This window comes from Phocoena sinus, chromosome 1 (assembly GCF_008692025.1).
Source record: "Phocoena sinus isolate mPhoSin1 chromosome 1, mPhoSin1.pri, whole genome shotgun sequence".
NCBI classification, from domain to species: Eukaryota; Metazoa; Chordata; class Mammalia; order Artiodactyla; family Phocoenidae; genus Phocoena; species Phocoena sinus.
Window position 1 is genome coordinate 43,315,144 of NC_045763.1, and position 20,997 is coordinate 43,336,140.

At 38.9% G+C, this 20,997-nt stretch overlaps 1 protein-coding gene across 3 annotated transcripts in view; it reads left to right on the forward strand.

Moving 5' to 3' along the window:
- Window positions 1-20,997, forward strand: part of OSBPL9 (oxysterol binding protein like 9) — a 178,747-nt gene that overhangs the window by 22,670 nt on the left and 135,080 nt on the right. For 2 of the 3 annotated variants that reach the window (XM_032650567.1, XM_032650568.1), the window contains exon 2: window positions 7,226-7,276. In XM_032650567.1, coding sequence (XP_032506458.1) covers window positions 7,226-7,276 — 51 coding nt within the window. Of the gene's footprint in view, window positions 1-6,647; window positions 6,681-7,225; window positions 7,277-20,997 lie in introns of those variants that run through there. The other variant, XM_032650569.1, reaches the window with a different exon arrangement.

A 20,997-nucleotide genomic window follows, 5' to 3' on the forward strand; every position in this document is an offset into this window, starting at 1 on the left:
GGACATCTTTTCATTTATTTGTAATGTCTTCAATTTCCTTTGTTGACTTCTTTTTTTTTTTAGAATGTGTTATTATTTTAATTAATATTATGATTTGTTGTTGCTCAAGTGTCACAATTAAGGAGATTTTAGTTTGTAGCAATTTGCTAGAGGGAAACTCCCATTAAGTGGTGTGAAATTCAGTGCTATTTGATGTTGTAAATAAAAGAAGCAAGGGGTAATCCAGTGCAAGTTCTTCTCAAACTTTAATTTGCACAGAGAAATACTTGGGGATCTTATTAAAATGCAGATTCAGACTCTGGGGGTCTGGGGTGAGGCCTCAGATTCTGCATTTCTCACAAACTCCTGGGTGAGGCTGCTTGCCGCCCTGGACCTTTCAATAGCAGGGACCTAGGAGATTTTTCCTGGTGCTGGGTAAGATTCATTGACTTCTTATAGTTTCCAGAGTACAGGCCTTTCACCTCCTTAGTTAAATTTATTCCTAGGTATTAATTCTTTAAACATTTGATAGAATTTACCAGTGAAGCCTAGGCTTAGGCTTTTCTTTGTGAGAAGTTTTTTGATTACTAATTCAAATTCTTTACTTAAAGGTTTAGTTGTATTTTCTATTTCTTCTTTAATCAGTTTCGACAGCTTGTGTCTTTCTTGGAATTTGTCCATTTCTTCTAGGTTATCTAATTTGTTGTTCATTGTATTCATTTAGAATACTTTTTGTTTTGTAAAGTTGGTAATAATGTTGTCTCTTTCATTCCTGATTTCAGTAATATGAGTCCCCTTTTTTTCTTGGTTAGTCTAGTTAACGTTTGTGCATTTTGTTGATATTTGCAGTGAAACAACTTTTGATTTTTATTGTTTTTTCTCTGTTGTTTTTTCATTTTCTAATTTCATTTCTGCTCTAATTTCTATTATTTCCTTTCTTCTGCTTGCCTTAGGTTTAGTTGCACTACTTTGTGTAATTTTTTTTTTTTTTTTTTTTTTTGCGGTACATGGGCCTCTCACTGCTGTGGCCTCTCCCATTGTGGAGCCCAGGCTCCGGACGCACAGGCTCAGCGGCCACGGCCTACGGGCCCAGCCGCTCTGCGGCATGTGGGATCTTCCCAGACCGGGATATGAACCCGTGTCCCCTGCATCGGCAGGCGGACTCTCAACCACTGTGCCACCAGGAAAACCCTGTGTAATTTCTTAAGGTAAAAGATTAGGCTATTGATTTGAGATCTTTATTTTTTAGTTTAGACATTTATAGTTATAAATTTCCTTCTAAGAATTGCTTTCATTGTATTCTTTTTTTTAATAGATCTTTATTGGAGTATAATTGCTTCACAGTACTGTGTTAGTTTCTGTTGCACAACAAAGCAAATCAGCCATATGCATACACATGTCCCCATATCTCCTCCCTCTTGAGCCTCCCTCCCCTCCTCCCTATCCCACTGTATTCTTTATGTTTTGGTAAATTGTGTTTTCATTTTCATTCATCTCAAGTATTTTCAAATTTCCCTTGTTATTTTTTCTTTGAACTATTGGTCGTTCAGGAGTGTCATTTAATTTCCACCTATTTGTGAATTTCCCAAATTTCCTTCTGTTTTTGAGCTCTACAGTTAATCCATTTTGGTCAAAGAACATACTTTGTATTATTTCCATTGTTTAAATTTCCTGAAACTTGTTTTATGGCTTAACATGTGGTCAGTTCTGGAGAATGTTCCATGTACCCTTGAAAAGAGAATGTCTTTTCAAGAAGTTTCCTCTGAAAGGCACAATCTGTTGCACATTGCTTCTGTTCACAGCACACTGACCTATACGTAACTGAAAGGGAGGCTGGAAATGTAATAACTGGCAGGGGAGCCATGTGTTCAGTTAAAACTTTGGGTGGAGGATATGTTACTGAAAGGAAGAAGAGGAGAATGGATATCAGGGGACAAGCCTGTTACAGGCAACAATATATTTGTGGTAATTTACTTTGAAATTTCAATACAAACTTAATCTGAATCAATACCTTGGGGTTAGCATTAGGATTAGCATAAGGATTATTATAAATAATTTTTGATTGCATGTCTTGTTGTAACAGAAGCCACTGACCTTGCATTAATAAGATATAAGAAACCAACAAACCAGACCACCAAATTCAACAATCTTTTTAAATTCTGGAGCCCCTTAGGAGTAGAACACATCACCCCTGTATCTCTCTGCTTCATGGGGGATTCTGTTTTCTAATCTAGCTGAAAAAATTTTAGCATCTGTTTTGTGAGTGATCCTTTCTTAAGGTGGTGGACCTTGTGGCTGGTGGCATGTTTGTGCCAAGTTGCTAAAAAGTACATTTGTTAGTAGGTTTGAGAACATTGGTAGCACAGCTCCTGGTAGGAAGATTGCTGGAGTTGGGGTTATGTTGGCCCTACGTTTCCCTCATCAGTACCAATATTCATTAAAAAACAAACAGACAGCAACAACAGCAGGAAAATACAAAACAAAACAAAAAACCCCAAACAAAACCCCTTGCTATTCAGTGAATAGCATTGGCTTAGGCAGGTTTGCCTCAGATCAGGGTGTATCTGGAGATCGCTTGCAGCTAGGACTCTCTGCCTCTCCTCTCTCCTCCTCTCAGCGTGTATGCTTTAATTATTGCTTCCTTCATGTAGAGGGCACAAGACCTGTGGCAACTGTACCTCACAGCTTCAAGAACAGATAGGAAAGAGCTCTTCCCTATCAGCTCAGCCCCAGTAGAAAAACTCCCTGTGGAAGGATTCTATCCATCTTTTTTTTTTTGCGGTACGCGGGCCTCTCACTGTTGTGGCCTCTCCCGTTATGGAGCACAGGCTCCGGACGTGCAGGCTCAGTGGCCATGGCTCACGGGCCCAGCTGCTCCGCGGCATATGGGATCTTCCCAGACTGGGGCACGAACCCATGTACCCTGCATCGGCAGGAGGACTCTCTTCCCCACCAGGGAAGCCCCCGGTTCTATCCTTCCTTGTCCCTGGGGTTGTGGGTTCTGTGATCGACCAGCTTGGTCAGATAACCCCTCCTCAGCACTCACTGTGCCTGGGGGACTTAGTCACACCAGCTTCCCTTTGGCCCCACATTGGAGCTGAGTGGGGAGAAAATGAGGGCGAGGGCTCTGTGTCATTGTGGAAGAGGAGGAGGATTTGAGGCTAGCAGAGCGCAGGTATGGTCTGGGAGAATGATTTGCAGGGCAGCCATTCCAAATTGTACCTGCTGGGTCAACTCTGCTACATTTTACATGTGTAATTTAACTGGGTAATTTACTTGATCTCTCTGGTGTCACTTGCATTTATAATATGTGCATAACTCTTACCATGCAAGGTCTTGTGAGGCTTACTGTGTATAAAGTGCATATCACATAGAGCAGGGGGTCCTCAACCCCCAGGTCACGGACTGGTACCTGACCGTGGCCTGTTAGGAACCAGGCTGCACAGCAGGAGGTAAGCGGCGGGCGAGTGAGTGAAGCTTCATCTGTATTTCCAGCTGCTCCCCCATCACTCACATTACCGCCTGAGCTCCGCCTCCTGTCCGATCAGTGGTGGCATTAGATTCTCATAGGAGCGCGAACCCTACTGTGAACTGCACATGCGAGAGATCTAGGTTGTGTGCTCCTTATGAGAATCTAATGCCTGATGATCTGAGGTGGAGCTGAGGTGGTGATGCTAGCACTGGGGAGCGGCTGCAAATACAGATTATCATTAGCAGAGAGGTTTGACTGCACAGAGACCATAATAAATTAGTTGCTTGCAGACTCTTATGAAAACCCTATCAGTGTATCAGTGAGTGGCAAGTGAAAACAAGCTCAGGGCTCCCACTGATTCTGCATTATGGTGAGTTGTATAATTATTTCATTATATATTACAATGTAATAATAATAGAAATAGGGACTTCCCTGGTGGTGCAGTGGTTAACAATCCACCTGCCAATGCAGGAGACACAGGTTCAATCCCTGGTCCGGGAAGATCCCACATGCTGCAGAGCAACTTAAGCCCATGTGCCACAGCTACTGAGCCTGCACTCTAGAGCCCGCAAGCCAGAACTACTGAAGCCCGTGCACCTAGAACCCATGCTCCGCAACAGGAGAAGCCACCACAGTGAGAAGCCCTTGCGCCACAGCTACTGAGCCTGCACTCTAGAGCCCGCAAGCCAGAACTACTGAAGCCCGTGCACCTAGAACCCATGCTCCGCAACAGGAGAAGCCACCACAATGAGAAGCCCGTGCACCGCAATGAAGAATAGCCCCCGCTCACCGCAACTAGAGGAAGCCCATGCGCAGCAATGAAGACCCAATGCAGCCAAATAAATAAATTTATTAAAAAATAAAGTACACAATAAATGTAATGTGCTTGAATCATCTCGAAACCATCCTCTCCCACCCCCGATCCGTGGAAAAATTGTCTTTCATGAAACCGGTGCCTGGTGCCAAAAAGGTTGGGGACCACTGACATAGAGGGTATCAATGAGTGAGAATCTGCTGCTGCTGCTTTTGCTATATCATTAATGTCACCATCATCCCTTTCCCCCAAGTCCTCATATTTGACAGTGTTATTTTTCTATAACACACCACTGAGAATGTTCATAAACCTTCAGTAGCTCTCCATTAACTATTGAATAAAGTTTAATTTCCTTAACTTCTCACTGTTTTTTTCTGACCCTCCAAGACCTGGTCCCCATACCTCCTTTTCAGCCTCATCTCTCCATTCTCTCCACCTTCCTCTCCACACACTGTGCTTGAGCTATCAGTCTACTCTTCTATGAAGACCTCATGTGTAAAGTTTTCCATACCTGTGCTTTTGCTAATGTTGTTCCCTTGGCTTGGAATGCCTTCTTTTTCCTACCTTCCCTCTCTTATCAGAATCCTTTTTTTTAGTCCCAGATTGAACCTTGAGACCTGGTCACTTCAGTGTTGCCTTTCCCCATCTTTTTTCCATGGCAGGGAGCCTTCTGTAGTTCATAGCACTTTGTGCCTCTATGCACATAATTTATTTTTGCTCTATATTACAGTCGTTTATATGCTAGTCTTTTTTTTTTGGACATTTAAAAATAGTCTAGGCCAGTTATTTTATAGGATATCCCACATTCTGGATTTGTCTGATTGTTTCCTAGTTATACTTGCTTTAATTATTTTCACTTATCTCCTTCAATGTTTTCTAACTTATAACCCTGTCTTACTCTTTTTCTATTTACTGTAATCTTATTTTTAAAAATGGAAGAGGGTCAAGGATGTTTCATACCTTGTTTGAATTGTATTCTAACTCTCATTGGGTATTTTCAAACCTAATTATTATTTTTCTGTATTGCCTTGACACTTTTGGAGGGAAGATAAGTGTATGGTATGGTAAAAGGGCTATTAAATGCTTAGGGAATATTTTTGTTAACTGTGTTTTTATCAACTATATTGTTAGTAAAGAACTCTTTTCAACCCTGCTTGATGTTGAGAATGTTTTATAAAATGTATGAGTCCTCTTTATATATGTAAGTAAGAAGACTGTCTTCAGTACTTCAATAATAATTTCTGAACATGAATTTCTATATCTCAGTATTTGTTTTTTTGTTTTATTTTTTTCTTTTTTGAAGAGAGTTCACTTTGATTTATCATTGTAATATTGTTACATTGATAAGCTAAGAATCAGTGAAAACAATGACATAGGCTATGTTAACAGCATGTACTGCAATGAGAAGGGTAAGGCAGATCTTTGTGTACAGACATGCAGATATCTCCAAGAAAGATTGAATTTATTTTTTCCAGCTTTATTGAGGTATAATTGACATATAACATTGTTTAAGTTTAAGGTGTATAGTGTGATGATTTGATATACATATATATTGTGAAATGATTACCACAATAAGGTTAATTAACACATCCATCATCACCTGTCATAGTTACCTTTTTTTTTTGTAGTGAGAACTCTTAAGATCTACTCACTCAGCCTCTTTCAAGTGTACAGTACATATTGTTAACTATAGTCACCATGCTGTACATTAAATCCCCAGAACTTAGTTATCTTATAGCTGGAAGTTTGCTTATGGCTCAGTACAATGGATGTAGGGCATCTATGATTTAAAGTGGGACAGTTTTCTTTAAAACATAACCCCAGGGAATTCCCTGGTGGTGCAGTGGTTAGAACTCCAAGCTCTCACCACTGAAGGCCCAGGTTTGATCCCTGGTCGAGGAACTGAGATCCCGCATGCTGTGTGGCACGGCCAAAAGATTAAAAACGAGCAAACAAGCAAAAAAACATAGCCCCAGGATATTGGCTTGTTTTACTTTGTCACATAGTGGAGTACAGAAAAATACCAGTTGTTGAGGTATTAAATATTTTTAAAACTTTAGTTATTTGAGGTTTTACTTTATTTTATTACACATGACTAAGTTAATTCTAGGAATATTTACTGAATGTCAACATGGGGCTTATTATGCAGAACATAGCCTTTGCTTGGCTCAGTCTAGTAAGGGAAACATAAAGGAGAAGCAACATTTTATCAATAAATATTTTTTTATTACCTAATGTATGCCAGACATTGTTCTGAAACAAGTCAGATACAGTTTCTATCCCTTAAGGAATGTGCAGTCTGTGGGTGAGTCAGACAAGTAACTAGCTATCATAGCACAAGATGGTGCATGCCACAACAAGGGAACACACAGGAGACTCTGGGAGTCCAGGGATGGAAATTCAAATCAGACGGAGGTAGGACACTTGATGAATGACAGTTGGCAAGGCAGAAAATCAGGGTCAAGGATATTCCAAGCTGAGGAACATTGGATGAGAAATCTCAGAGGCAAAAAATGTGACCCATTTGGGGAGTTGCAAGGAGATAAAGTTAAAGCAGTGTTTCTCAAAACGTGGTCTTGTGTTTGCTTGAGTCAGAATCATCTGGGAGTGATTCTTAAATCCCCAGGTAATTTGTCGCCTTCCAGGTGACTCTCAAACTTACTAAAATATGAGAAACATATTTTAGTTGAGAGTTCAGGGCTATGAAGGAGGAATGAAAATACAGTGTAATATATGTTACATTTAAGGTACACATAAAATTCTGTGATTAGTTTTATTTGTATAGACTAAAAACATTTTAAACCTCCCAATTCCTATCTTTAAGTGATGGTGGGGTGATGTGGGGTGGGGATGGGGAGAAGGGAGGAATATTACTATAAATGTTGTCTCTTTATCCCTAGATGATTTTAAAAACAGTCTGTTTATCTTTTATTCATTGAATGTTTTTGTTTTTCTTTTAGTCCAAGGACAAAATGATGAGAGGCTCTCGCAGAGGATGTGTTAGACTCAGAGTGAGTATTTATTCATTTTTATGATAACCAATTCTGACAGAAAGAAAAAAAATATTTTGACAGATTAATGGGAGTCTAAATTTAGTTTAGCTCCTTTACTTAATTGTTAGGGCAGGCAACTAAGGCTCAGAGAAAAAAAAAGAACTTCTCCAGGGTAACTCCAGAACCAGGACTAGAACTCAGTTCCTTTGGCCCATGATTTAATGTTGTATCCATGACTTAATGCACCTACTGATTTTTTTAACCTCTATTTTATACCCAGGGACAGGGGCTGGAAATTAAATGAGTTGTAGTGTTGGCAATAGCACAAACAGTAGAAAAAAACTGAAAAATCCCGACTTTCAGCTGCTTAGTTCTTCCTGTTCAACACTATTTAATAATGGTTTTTGTAGCAGTGATGTCCAATAGAAATATAATGTGAGCCATATATACATAATTTAAAATTTTTGTAGTAATCACATTTAAAAAGCAGGTGAAATTAATTTTAATAATATATTTTGTTTATGCCAGTATATCCAGAATATTATTTAAACAGGTAATCAATACAAAAATTATTAATGAGATATTTTACATTCTTTTTTTCATACTAAGTCTTTGGAATCCACTATGTCTTTTGCACTTATGGCACATCTTTGTTCAGATTAGTTGTACTTCAGGTGGCCTGTAGGCACATGTAGCTAGGGGCTACCTTATTGGACAGTGCAGGCCTATAGCTTCAGGCTGCTTTCAATTGCTTGTTCAATTTCCACCATGGTCCAAATAGCTAAAGACAAGAAAGAATGCAGGCTTGGGGATATAATTTCTAGTACTCCATTGTATCTAAAGAAGGGCCTACATCTATCATAACTTGGTAAATCAGCTTCTAGTGACCTTTTCTTCTTTCAAGCTCCTGTTGCTTTCTTTCTGCCATCTTTTTTCTGCACCCTTACTTTTGAAGATGTAAATGTAAATATTTGGTAAACATACAATTGCCTTTATTAGCAGTAGTTAATTGGTAAAAATGGGAAATAACTGAGAAAAAAACCAAATTCTAATGGAAAAATTTTGGCACTGAGATAGGAGTAAGTATGGTGAATTTACAGGATGGAAATGAGACAGGCTTGTTTTGAACAGATGTTGTATATGTGATAGCATAAAGATTTTTGAAAATTCAGCTTATTATACTGTTTACTGTTTTTTTTCCATTCCTTTGGTTTTGCTTTTGCCTTCTTGGTTTAATTGCTTTTCTAACCACTTGCCATTGACCTCAGTCACCCCTCAGTCTGGTATGAACTGCTTTCTTGGCTTGAGATAGACTCAATGGTGAGACTTTGGCAGAGCTGCAGTGAGACAGCTCTTCAGTCGAATTCAATCTGGATTTGGGCCGCTGTCTCATTGTTACATTTAATGTGCTATTTTTTTTCTTTTAAATATAGCTTAATTAATTATTAACCCTTGTGACTACCATCTAGGTTAAGAAATAGAATTTGACCAGTTACCTCGGAAGGCTCTCTATGTGCCCCATTCAAATTACAGCCACCTCCCTGTCTCTTATAGTAACCATTGTTCTTTTATAGGAATCACTTCTTGGATTTGCTTTCCTAAATTCTATATTTTATATTACCCATTTAAAAAAACTCGATATCTTTTGTTTGCAGTTATGTATTGAAGAATCCAGACCCTTTGACCTGTAGGAGCTTTCCATAATGTAGATTTTATTGATTGCATACTGGTGCAATTCAGCGTGTTCCTCTGTCTCTGCTTTTCTTGCAAATTGGCAGGTGGATCCAGAGACTGGATCAGACTTAGGTTTGATCCCTTTGGCAAGACTATAGGCAGTGTTGTGTTCTTTTATCAGTAGACACATGATGTCTGGTTTTTGCTCTTTATTGATATTAGCAACTTTTTTTTTTTTTCCGGCTGCGTCACACAACTTGCAGGATCTCAGTTCCCCAACCAGGGATTGAACCTGGGCCATGGCAGTGAAAGCACCGAGTCCTAACCACTAGGCCACCAGGGAACTCCCAGATATTACCAACTATTGATGCTCAGTAGCTAGATCCATTTGGGGGTTGCAAAATTATGATATTTTATCATTTTGTTTTAATTTTTATCAGAAATAATTATATAAGGAAACATTTCTCTTCATCTATTATTTAATTACCCAGTGGTACAGTTCAAATAGACAGGATAAATAAATGCTCGATCATTTCCTTTTACTTACTCAATGTTCAAGATAATGAATTGACTTAAAACAATACTCATATATATATCTATATATCCAAAAGAATTGAAAGCACAGCCTTGAACTGATATTTGTATACACATGTGCTTTTCGTAGAAGTGTTACTCACAATAGCCGAGAGGTGGAAGCAGCCCAGTGTCCATATGATGGATAAATGGATAAACAAAATGTGGTATATACATACAGTGGAATACTGTTTAGTCTTAAAAAGGAGGAAGGAAATTCTGACACATGCTACAACATGGATGAACTCTAAGGACGTTGTGCTGTGTGAAATAAGCCAGTCACAAAAAGACAAACATTGTTTGATTCTACATATATGAGGTACCTAGAGTTGTCAAATTCATGGAAACAGAAAGTAGAATGGTGGTTTTCAGGGGCTGAGGCAAGAAGGAATAGGGATTTCTTGTTTAATGGGTACAGAATTTCAGTTTGAGAAGATGAAAAACTTCTGGAGATGGATGGTTAGGGTGGCTGCACGACAATGCGAATGTATTTAGCGGTACTAAGCTGAACACTGAAAACTGTTAAAATGGTAAATTTTATGTTATGTGTACTTTACCACAATTAAAAAACTCCCACCATTTATTATCTACAGTTCTGTAGATCGGACATCTCAGAAAGATTCTCTCCTTGTTGAAATCAAGATATTGGCCAGGCTGGGCTCTTATCTGGAGACTCTGAGGAAGACTCCAAGGCGAGAATCTGCTCCTAGGCTCATTCAGGTTGTTGGCAGAATTCAGTTCCTTGTGGTTACAGGACTGAGGTCCTCATTTTCTTGCTGGCTGTCAGCTTGAGATCTGCTCTCAACTTCTAGAGGCTGCACATATTCCTTGTCATGTGGCCCCTCCATCTTCAAGTCAGCATGGTGCATAGAATCCTTCTAGTGCTTTAAACCTCTCTGACTTTTCACTTCTGCTACCAGCTGCAGAAAACACTCCACTTTTAAAAGACCTCACATGATTAGAATAGGTTACACCCACCAGATAATCTTTTTGCCATGTAATCACTTCAGTGATTACTCATCCTGTACATAATCACTGCAGTAACATTTCATCATATTCACAGTTTCCACTCACACTAAAAGGGGAGGAGAGAATACAGGGGCAAGGGTCATTTGGGGGGGTGGGTATTTTAGAATTCTACCACACAGCATGACAAAGAAGAACTAGACATACCTGTGTTTGAATCTTATTTTTGCTCCTTGCTTTGTTGACTGGAAGAGGGAAGCTATCTGTAAGCCTCCTGAGCTTGACTTTTCTCTCCTTTAAAGTGGGGATTATAATACCCTTGCAGAATTTTGTGAGGATTAGGCACTTGACACATAGATGGAAGCTGTAAATTAGTAGTGTTCGTGTGTGTGTGTGTGTGTGTGTGTGTGTGTGTGTTTTAAGAGGTTCTGTGGTAGTTTCAAGAAGCAGAACTGCCATTTGGTTTCCTATTTAGGAAACATCTGGAGAGTTTGTTTGCAATATAGGTTCCCAAGTCCCACTCTCTAGAGATATACTGTTTTAGAACTGGGTCTGAAACCCTTATTTTTAAACAGATTCTCCAGGTGATTGTGTTGTACAGCCAAGATTGGGACCACTAGTGTAGTAGAATCAGAGAGACCTGGAGCTGAATCTCACTCAGCTTACACTCCTTACTGACTCTGTGCCTTTGGGCAAATTTCTTAACCTCTATGAAAATAACATATAACTTGCAGCGTTGTGAGGTTTAGCAATTATGCATGTACAGAGTTTGGCACATAGTGTATATCCAATATATGATAACTGCTGTGGATGGTGATGACGATGATGACAGTGGTGGTGATAGACAATGCACCTATCATCTAGATTCCAGATGAGCTTAAAGAGCTGTCATTGACCTGTACCACAGATCTCTCCCCGCCTCTTCATACATCCCATCCTGTGTTCCAATCACCCTGTACTTCTTCATGTTTCCTCATTGCTTCTGACATATATTTTTCTTATGTCAGGAATGTTCTGTGCCCTTATTTGGTGAGCTCATCTTTAAGAGACTTTTCAAAAGATGTTTCTTCATGAAGCGTTCCTGATCCACATCCTTCTAGCAGATTTGCTTCTCTTCCATTTGTCAATTATATCCATGATAGTACTTTTACATGGTATTACACGTTAAGTAGTCTGTTTTCCCCAGTCAATAGTGAGTTCCCATTCACTGTCATACGTGCCTGGTACACTGTAAGTAGGTTCTCAAAAAATGCTTATTGTTGATTTCATGTGTTTATAAAAATAAGGAATACATTTTGGGGAATTTGCCTCTACTATAGTTTACATACAAAAGAAGTATGGAAGTTATGTTAAACACAGCATGAGCCAGTGGTATGGATGTGTTTTATTTGAAAAAAAAAAAGCAAAATACCCATGTGGTTTTAGGCTACATGAAAGAAGATTAGGAAGAGGAACCAGCAGTTATTGAGGAAGCTCTTTGGATCAGTTACTGTGCTGGCTGATTTTCATTGACATTCCCATGCAATCCTCTCAGGCTAACGGTGTTATTTCATTTGACGAATGAGGAGACTGAGACTCAAGTTACATTTAGTAACTTACCAAAGTCACACAGTTAGTAAATGGTGAATCTGGGATTGAACTTGGGTCTGTCTCATTCCAAAACCGTGTACAGTCCATAATGTTACCAGGCTCCTCTTCTTCTGTTTTTTTTTGGTCGTACCATGCTGTATGAGGGATCTTAGTTCCCCGACCAGGGATCAAACCCGTGCCCCCTGCAGTGGAAGTGCGGAGTGTTAACCACTGGACCACCAGGGAAGTCCCTGGGCTCCTGTTCTTCTTGACTAGAAGAGTCAGTGCAGACGCTCCAACCTGATGCAAGGACATGTAAAACCAGTGGAGGAAAACCATTTCCTTCCCCTCTACTTTCTTTGACTGTATTGGTGGCAAAGTGTGGCCACTAGATGGTGCCCTTGCCTTGATGGAAAAGTAGAATATTGGTTGAGTCCTGGGGTCTGATTTTTTCTGTCCTGAGACTCACCAAAAAGCAAAACATCGACATTTCCACGTAAAATCTGAAAAATGGAGAAGTAGTAGCATTAAAGAGGCAGTGTGGGGTAGAGACAAGAACAGACCAAAAATCAAATGGAATTCAAATCTGGATTCTGCCACTTACTAGCTTTGTGACTTCAGGCAACTCATCTATTCAGTTCTGAGTCCTATTTCCTTTAGCTCTGGAATGGGCTCATGTCATTTACTCATATAATTATGAATATCAAATTAACTGATACATTAAAAAGTATGGGACTTGCCTGGTGGTCCAGTGGGTAAGACTCCATGCTCCCAATGCAGGGGACCTAAGTTCGATCCCTGGTCTGGGAAATAGATCCCACATGCATGCCACAACTAAGAGCCCGCGTGCAGCAACTGACCTGGCATGGCCAAAAAAAAAAAAAGTATCCAAACACAATGTTTGGGACTTAGGTTCTTTTTTTTTTCTTTTTTACAGTTATAAGGGACTTAGGTTCTTAATGAATGGTAGTTACTGTTGTAATTAATAATTCCTGGCGAGAGGAACCAACATGGCGGAGTAGAAGGATGTGCTCTCACTCCCTCTTGTGAGAACAACAGAATCACAAGTAGCTGCTGGACAGTCATTGACAGGAAGACACTGGAGCTCACCAAAAAAGATACCCCACATCCAAAGACAAAGGAGAAGCCACAATGAGACGGTAGGAGGGGCGCAATCACAGTAAAATCAAATCCCATAACTGCTGGGCGGGTGACTCACAGACTGGAGAACACTTATACCACAGAAGTCCACCCACTGGAGTGAAGGTTCTGAGCCCCACGTCAGGCTTCCCAACCTGGGGGTCCGGCAACGGGAGGAGGAATTCCTAGAAAATCAGACTTTGAAGCCTATCGGAATTTGATTGCAGGACTTTGACAGGACTGGGGGAAACAGAAACTCCACTCTTGGAGGGCACACACAAAGTAGTGTGTGCATTGGGACCCAGGGGAAGGAGCAGTGACCCCATAGGAGACTGAACCAGACCTACCTGCTAGTGTTGGAGGGTCACCTGCAGAGGTGGGGGTTGCTGTGCCTCACCGTGAGGACAAGGACACTGGCAGCAGAAGTTCTGGGAAGTACTCCTTGGCGTGAGCCCTCCCAGAGTCTGTCATTAGCCCCAACAAAGAGCCCAGGTAGGCTCCAGTGTTGGGTTGCCTCAGGCCAAACAATCAACAGGGAGGGAACCCAGCCCCACCCATCAACAGTCAAGGAGATTAAAGTTTTTACTGAACTCTGCCCACCAGAGCAACAGTCAGCTCTACTCACCACCATTCCCTCCCATCATGAAACTAACACAAGATCTCTTAGATAGCCTCATCCACCAGAGGGCAGACAGCAAAAGCAAGAAGAACTACAATCCTGCAGCCTGTGGAACAAAAACCACATTCACAGAAACATAGACAAGATGAAAAGGCAGAGGGCTATGTACCAGATGAAGGAAGAAGATGAAACCCCAGAAAAACAACTAAATGAAGTGGAGATAGGCAACCTTCCAGAAAAAGAATTCAGAATAATGATAGTGAAGATGATCCAGGACCTCAGAAAAAGAATGGAGGCAAAGATCGAGAAGATGAAAGAAATGTTTAACAAAGACCTAGAAGAATTAAACAACAAACAAACAGAGATGAACAATACAATAATTGAAATGAAAAATACACTAGAAGGAAACAATAGCAGAATATCAGAGGCAGAAGAACAGATAAGTGACCTGGAAGACAGAATGGTGGAATTCACTGCTGCGGAACAGAATAAAGAAAAAAAAATCAAAAGAAATGAAGACAGCTTAAGAGACTTCTGGGACAACATTAAACACACCAACATTTGCATTATAGGGGTCCCAGAAGGAGAAGAGAGAGAGAAAGGACCCGGGAAAATATTTGAAGAGATTGTAGTCGAAAAGTTCCCTAACATGGTACAGGAAATAGCCACGCAAGTCCAGGAAGCGCAGCAAGCGCAGCAAGATAAAGCCAAGGAGAAACATGCTGAGACACATAGTAATCAAATTGGCAAAAATTAAAGACAAAGAAAAATTATTGGAAGCAGCAAGGGAAAAACGACAAATAACATATAAGGGAACTCCCATAAGGTTAAGAGCTGATTTCTCAGAATAAACTCTACAAGCCAGAAGGGAGTGGCATGATATACTTAAAGTGAGGAAAGGGAAGAACCTACAACCAAGAATACTCTAACCAGCAAGGATCTCACTCAGATTTGATGGAGAAATCAAAAGCTTTACAGACACGCAAAAGCTAAGAGAATTCAGCACCAACAAACCAGCTCTACAACAAGTGCTAAAGGAACTTCTCTAAGTGGGAAACACAAGAGAAGAAAAGGACCTACAAAAACAAACCCAAAACAATTAAGAAAATGGTCATAGGAACATACATATCGATAATTACCTTAAACATGAATGGATTAAATGCTCCAGCCGAAAGACACAGGCTTGCTGAATGGATACAAAAACAAGACCCATATATATATGCTGTCTACAAGAGACCCACTTCAGACCTAGGGACACATACAGACTGGAAGTGAGGGGATGAAAAAAGATATTCCATGAAAATGGAAATCAAAAAAAGCTGGAGTGGCAATGCTCATATCAGATAAAATAGACTTTAAAATAAGGTTACAAGAGACAAGGAAGGACACTATGTAATGATCAGCGAATCAATCCAAAAAGAAGATATAACAATTATAAATATTTATGCACCCGACACAGGAGCACCTCAATACATAAGGCAACTGCTAACAGCTCTAAAAGAGGAAATTGAGAGTAACACAATAATAGTGGGGGACTTTAACACCTCACTTACACCAATGGACAGAGCATCCAAAATGAAAATAAATAAGGTAACAGAAGCTTTAAATGACACAATAGACCAAATAGATTTAATTTATATTTATAGGACATTCCATCCAAAAACAGCAGATTACACTTTCTTCTCAAGTGTGCATGGAATATTCTCCAGGATAGATCACATCCTGGGTCACAAATCAAGCCTCAGTAAATTTAAGAGAATTGAAATCATATCAAGCATCTTTTCTGACCAAAACGCCATGAGATTAGAAATGAATTACAGGGAAAAAAATGTAAAAACCACAAACACATGGAGGCTAAACAATATGTTACTAAATAACCAAGAGATCACTGAAGAAATCAAGGAGGAAATCAGAAAATACCTAGAGACAAATGACAATGAAAACACGATGATCCAAAATCTATGGGATGCAGCAAAAGCAGTTCTAAGAGGGAAGTTTATAGCTATACGAGCCTACCTCAAGAAACAAGAAAAATCTCAAATTAACAATATAACCTTATGCCTAAAAGAACTAGAGAAAGAAGAATAAACAAAAACCAAAGTTAGCAGAAGGAAAGAAATCATAAAGATAGGAGCAGAAATAAATGAACTAGAAACAAAGAAAAGAATAGCACAGATTAATAAAACTAAAAGCTGGTTCTTTGAAAAGGTAAAGAAAATTGATAAACCATTAGCCAGACTCATCAAGAAAAAGAGGGAGAGGACTCAAATCAATAAAATTAGAAATGAAAAAGGAGAAGTTACAACAGACACCACAGTAATACAAAGCATCCTAAGAGACTACTACAAGCAACTCTATGCCAATAAAATGGACAACCTGGAAGAAATGGACAAATTCTTAGAAAGGTATAACCTTCCAAAACTGAACCAGGAAGAAATAGAAAATATGAACAGACCAATTACAAGTAATGAAATTGAAGCTGAGATTAAAAATCTTACAACAGGGCTTCCATGGTGGCACAGTGGTTGAGAGCCCACCTGCCGATGCAGGGGACATGGATTTGTACCCCGGTCTGGAGAGATACCACATGCCACAGAGTGGCTGGGCCTGTGAGCCATGGCCACTGAGCCTGCATGTCCGGAGCCTGTGCTCCACAACGGGAGAGGCCACAATGGTGAGAGGCCCGCGTACCGCAAAAAAAAAAAAAATCTTCCAACAAACAAAAGTCCAGGACCAGATGGCTTCACAGGTGAATTCTATCAAACATTTGGAGAAGAGCTAACACCCATCCTTCTCAAACTCTTCCAAAAAATTGCAGAGGAAGGAACACTCCCAAACTCATTCTATGAGGCCACCATCACCCTGATACCAAAACCAGACAAAGGTACTACCAAAAAAAAAATTACAGACCAATATCACTGATGAATATAGATGCAAAACTCCTCAACAACGTACTAGCAAACAGAATCCAACACCAAATTAAAAGGATCATACACCATGATCAAGTGGGATTTATCCCAGAGATGCAAGGATTCTTCAATATACACAAATCAATCAATGTGATACATCATATTAACAAATAGAAGAATAAAATCTGTATGATCATCTCAGTAGATGCAGAAAAAGCTTTTGACAAAATTCACCACCCATTTATGATAAAAACTCTCCAGAAAGTGGGCATAGAGGGAACCTACCTCAACATAATAAAGGCCATATACAACAAACCCACAGCAAACATCATTCTCAATGGTGAAAAACTGAAAGCATTTCCTCTAAGATCAGGAACGAGACAAGGATGTCCACTCTCACCACTATTATTCCTCATAGTTTTGGAAGTCCTAGCCACAGCAATCAGAGAAGAAAAAGAAACGAAAGGAATACAAATTGGAAAAGAAGAAGTAAAACTGTCACTGTTTGCAGATTACATGATACTATACATAGAGAATCCTAAAACTGCCAGCAGAAAACTACTAGAGCTAATCAATGAATTTGGTAAAGTGGCAGGATACAAAATTAATGCATCTCATTAAGAAATCTCTTGCATCCCTATACACTAATGAGGAAAACTCTGAAAGAGAAATTAAGGAAAGACTCCCATTTACCCCTGCAACAAAAAGAATAAAATACCTAGGAATAAACCTACCTAGGGAGACAAAAGACCTGTATGCAGAAAACTATAAGACACTGATGAAAGAAATTAAAGTTGATACCAACAGATGGAGAGATATACCATGTTCTTGGATTGGAAGAATCAATATTGTGAAAATGACTATAGCAAAGCAATCTACCCAAAGCAATCTACAGATTCAATGCAATCCCTATCAAATTACCAATGGCATTTATTATGGAACTAGAACAAAAAGTCTTAAAATTGGTATGGAGACACAAAAGACCCGAATAACTAAAGCAGTCTTGAGGGGAAAAAAACGGAGCTGGAGGAATCAGACTCCCTGACTTCAGACTATACTACAAAGCTACAGTAATCAAGACAATATGGTACCAGTACAAAAACAGAAACATAGATCAATGGAACAAGATAGAAAGCCCAGAGATAAACCCATGCACCTATGGTCAACTAATCTATGACAAAGGAGGCAAGGATATACAATGGAGAAAAGACAGTCTCTTCAATAAGTGGTGCTGGGAAAACTGGACAGCTACATGTAAAAGAATGAAATTAGAACACTCCCTAACACCATACACAAAAATAAACTCAAAATGGATTCGAGACCTAAATGTAAGACCAGACACTATAAAACTCTTAGAGGAAAACATAGGAAGAACACTCTTTGACATAAAACACAGCAAGATCTTTTTTGATCCACCTCCTAGAGTAATGGAAATAAAAACAAAAATAGACAAATGGGACTTAATGAAACCTAAAAGCTTTTGCACAGCAAAGGAAACCATAAACAAGATGAAAAGACAACCCTCAGAATGGGAGAAAATATTTGCAAATGGATCAACAGACAAAAGATCAATCTCCAAAATATATAAACAGCTCATGCAGCTCAATATTAAAGAAACAAACAATCCAATCCAAAAATGGGCAGAAGACCTAAATAGACATTTCTCCAAAGGAGACATACAGATGGCCAAGAAGCACATGAAAAGCTGCTCAACATCACCAATTATTAGAGTAATGCAAATCAAAACTACAATGAGGTATCACCTCACACTAGTTAGAATGGGCATCATCAGAAAATCTACAAACAACAAATGCTGGAGGGGGTGTGGAGAAAAGGGCACCGTCTCGCACTGTTGGTGGGAATGTAAATTGATACAGACACTGTGGAGAACAGTATGGAGGTTCCTTAAAAAACTAAAAATAGAATTACCATATGATCCAACAACCCCACTACTGGGCATATACCCAGAGAAAACCATAATTCAAAAAGACACATGCACCCAATGTTCATTGCAGCACTATTTACAATAGCCAGGTCATGGAAGCAACCTAGATGCCCATCAACAGACGAATGGATAAAGAAGATATGGTACATATATACAATGGAATATTACTCAGCCATAAAAAGGAACGAAGTTGAGTCATTTGTTGAGATGTGGATGGATCTAGAGACTGTCGTACGGAGTGAAGTAAGTCAGAAAGAGAAAAACAAATATCGTATATTAACGCATGTTTGTGGAACTTGGAAGAATGGTATAGATGAACTGGTTTGCAAGGCAGAAGTTGAGACACAGATGTAGAGAACAAACATATGGGCACCAAGGGGGAAAGCCGTGGGGAGGTGGGGATGGTGGTGTGTTGAATTGGGTGATTGGGATTGACATCTATACACTAATGTGTATAAAATTGATGACTAATAAGAACCTGCTGTATAAAAAAATAAATAAAATGAAATTCAAAAATATAAAAAAAAAATAATTCCCATTGGTAAGATGAATTTCAGATTTTGAAGAATCTTATGGGGTCTTAGGAATCGCCCTAGTAATCACCAAATATATTGTGAGTTTTTGAAAACTGTTAATCCATGTGTGACTTAAAGTAACTCTTTTTTTATCCAATGCTTCATTCACTGAGTACTTCACTTCATTCACTGAGTACTCCATATATCAAGTGTGCTGGTCATCAGAGTTGACTGATTCCCTGAGGGATATGTCCTCTGTATTCTCTTCTTTTAGTCCATCACAAGAGAGTTCAGCAGTGTACCATGATAGATTATTAATAGTTTTAGCACTGACTTCTTCCAGGGCTTTATTTCAATGATTCTACATTATTTTTTCATATGTTAACATCTGTGGCATTGGGATACATTTTATAATCATTGATGTCTTAGAATGGTTACAATTAGGTATTTCTAGGTTAATGTATAACCTTAAGAATGTCTTTCCCCCTCATCCTCTTAGATCTGCATCCTTTTGTCAATTGTTTTATCATTTCATTATGAAAAAATACTTTATTGATTTATGCCTTTTTTGTTAATTCACTAGCTTTTGTGGAAACATCATCTCTTCTCTGTGAATTTGGCCCTGAAAATGTCCTTTCTTGGGCAAGATGTAAACATCTGTTTAATCTCTGTGATTGGTACATAGATGTCATTAGTGCTATATTTTCTGAATGTTTATAATATTTTATGACTATAAATTAAAAATTTTTAAAGTGATGGAAAAAGGTATTCCAGGAAAATATTAACCAAAAGAAAGCTAGGAAATAGTATTAACATCAGAAATAATAGACTTCAAGTCTTGCTTGGATTGATTTCAGAAAGTAAACCTAAATTTCATTCCAGTAATTGTATAGCCTTGCAAGTTTTGCAGCTTCTAAATAAAAATCCCTGGGAATCTAATAATGAAGTGTTGGTGGTTAATAAATAAATTAATAAATAATAGACTTTAAGAAAAAAATTTCAGTTGTATGGAAAAAGAGAATGCCCCAAACCCAGTGTCACATACATAACATTCTCTGACAGCAATGGAACAAATTAGAAATCCTTTATAAAACAGTAGCCACATGCCACCTCACACACATACTTGTAAATAATTCATTGGTAAATGTAGAAATTATAATGGAAATTATGAAATATTTAAACCTGAATGATAATCAAGGTACACATGTTAAAACTGCATCTAAAGCAGTCTATGATTTATAATCTTAAATGAATATATTATAAAACAGAGATTAAAAATTAATGAGCTAAGCATTATATTAAAAAAATTAGAAAAAGGGCTTCCCTGGTGGCGCAGTGGTTGGGAGTCCGCTTGCCGCTACAGGGGACGCGGGTTCGTGCCCCGGTCCGGGAGGATCCCACATGCCGCGGAGCGGCTGGGCCCATGAGCCATGGCTGCTGAGCCTGCACGTCCGGAGCCTGTGCTCCACAACGGGAGAGGCCACAACAGTGAGAGGCCTGTGTACTGCAAAAAAAAAAAAAATTAGAAAAATAAAAAAGTAATGATAAAGAAAGTAGAAAGAGAAAATAAAGGGAATATTTAGGCCAGAGTCCCTTATTAATGTAGATGTCAAAATCTTGAGCAAAATACAGTAAACCATACCCAGTAATGTGTAAGCAAAAAGTATTATGGCCAAACAGAGTTTATTCTAGCAATACTAGGATGCTAATTTTATAATTAATTAAGATAATTTACCATAGTAATAGACTAAAAAGGAAAATTACATAACCATCTGAATAAATGCAGAAAAAGCAGTGAATAAAATGAAACATGCATTCAAGATCAAACA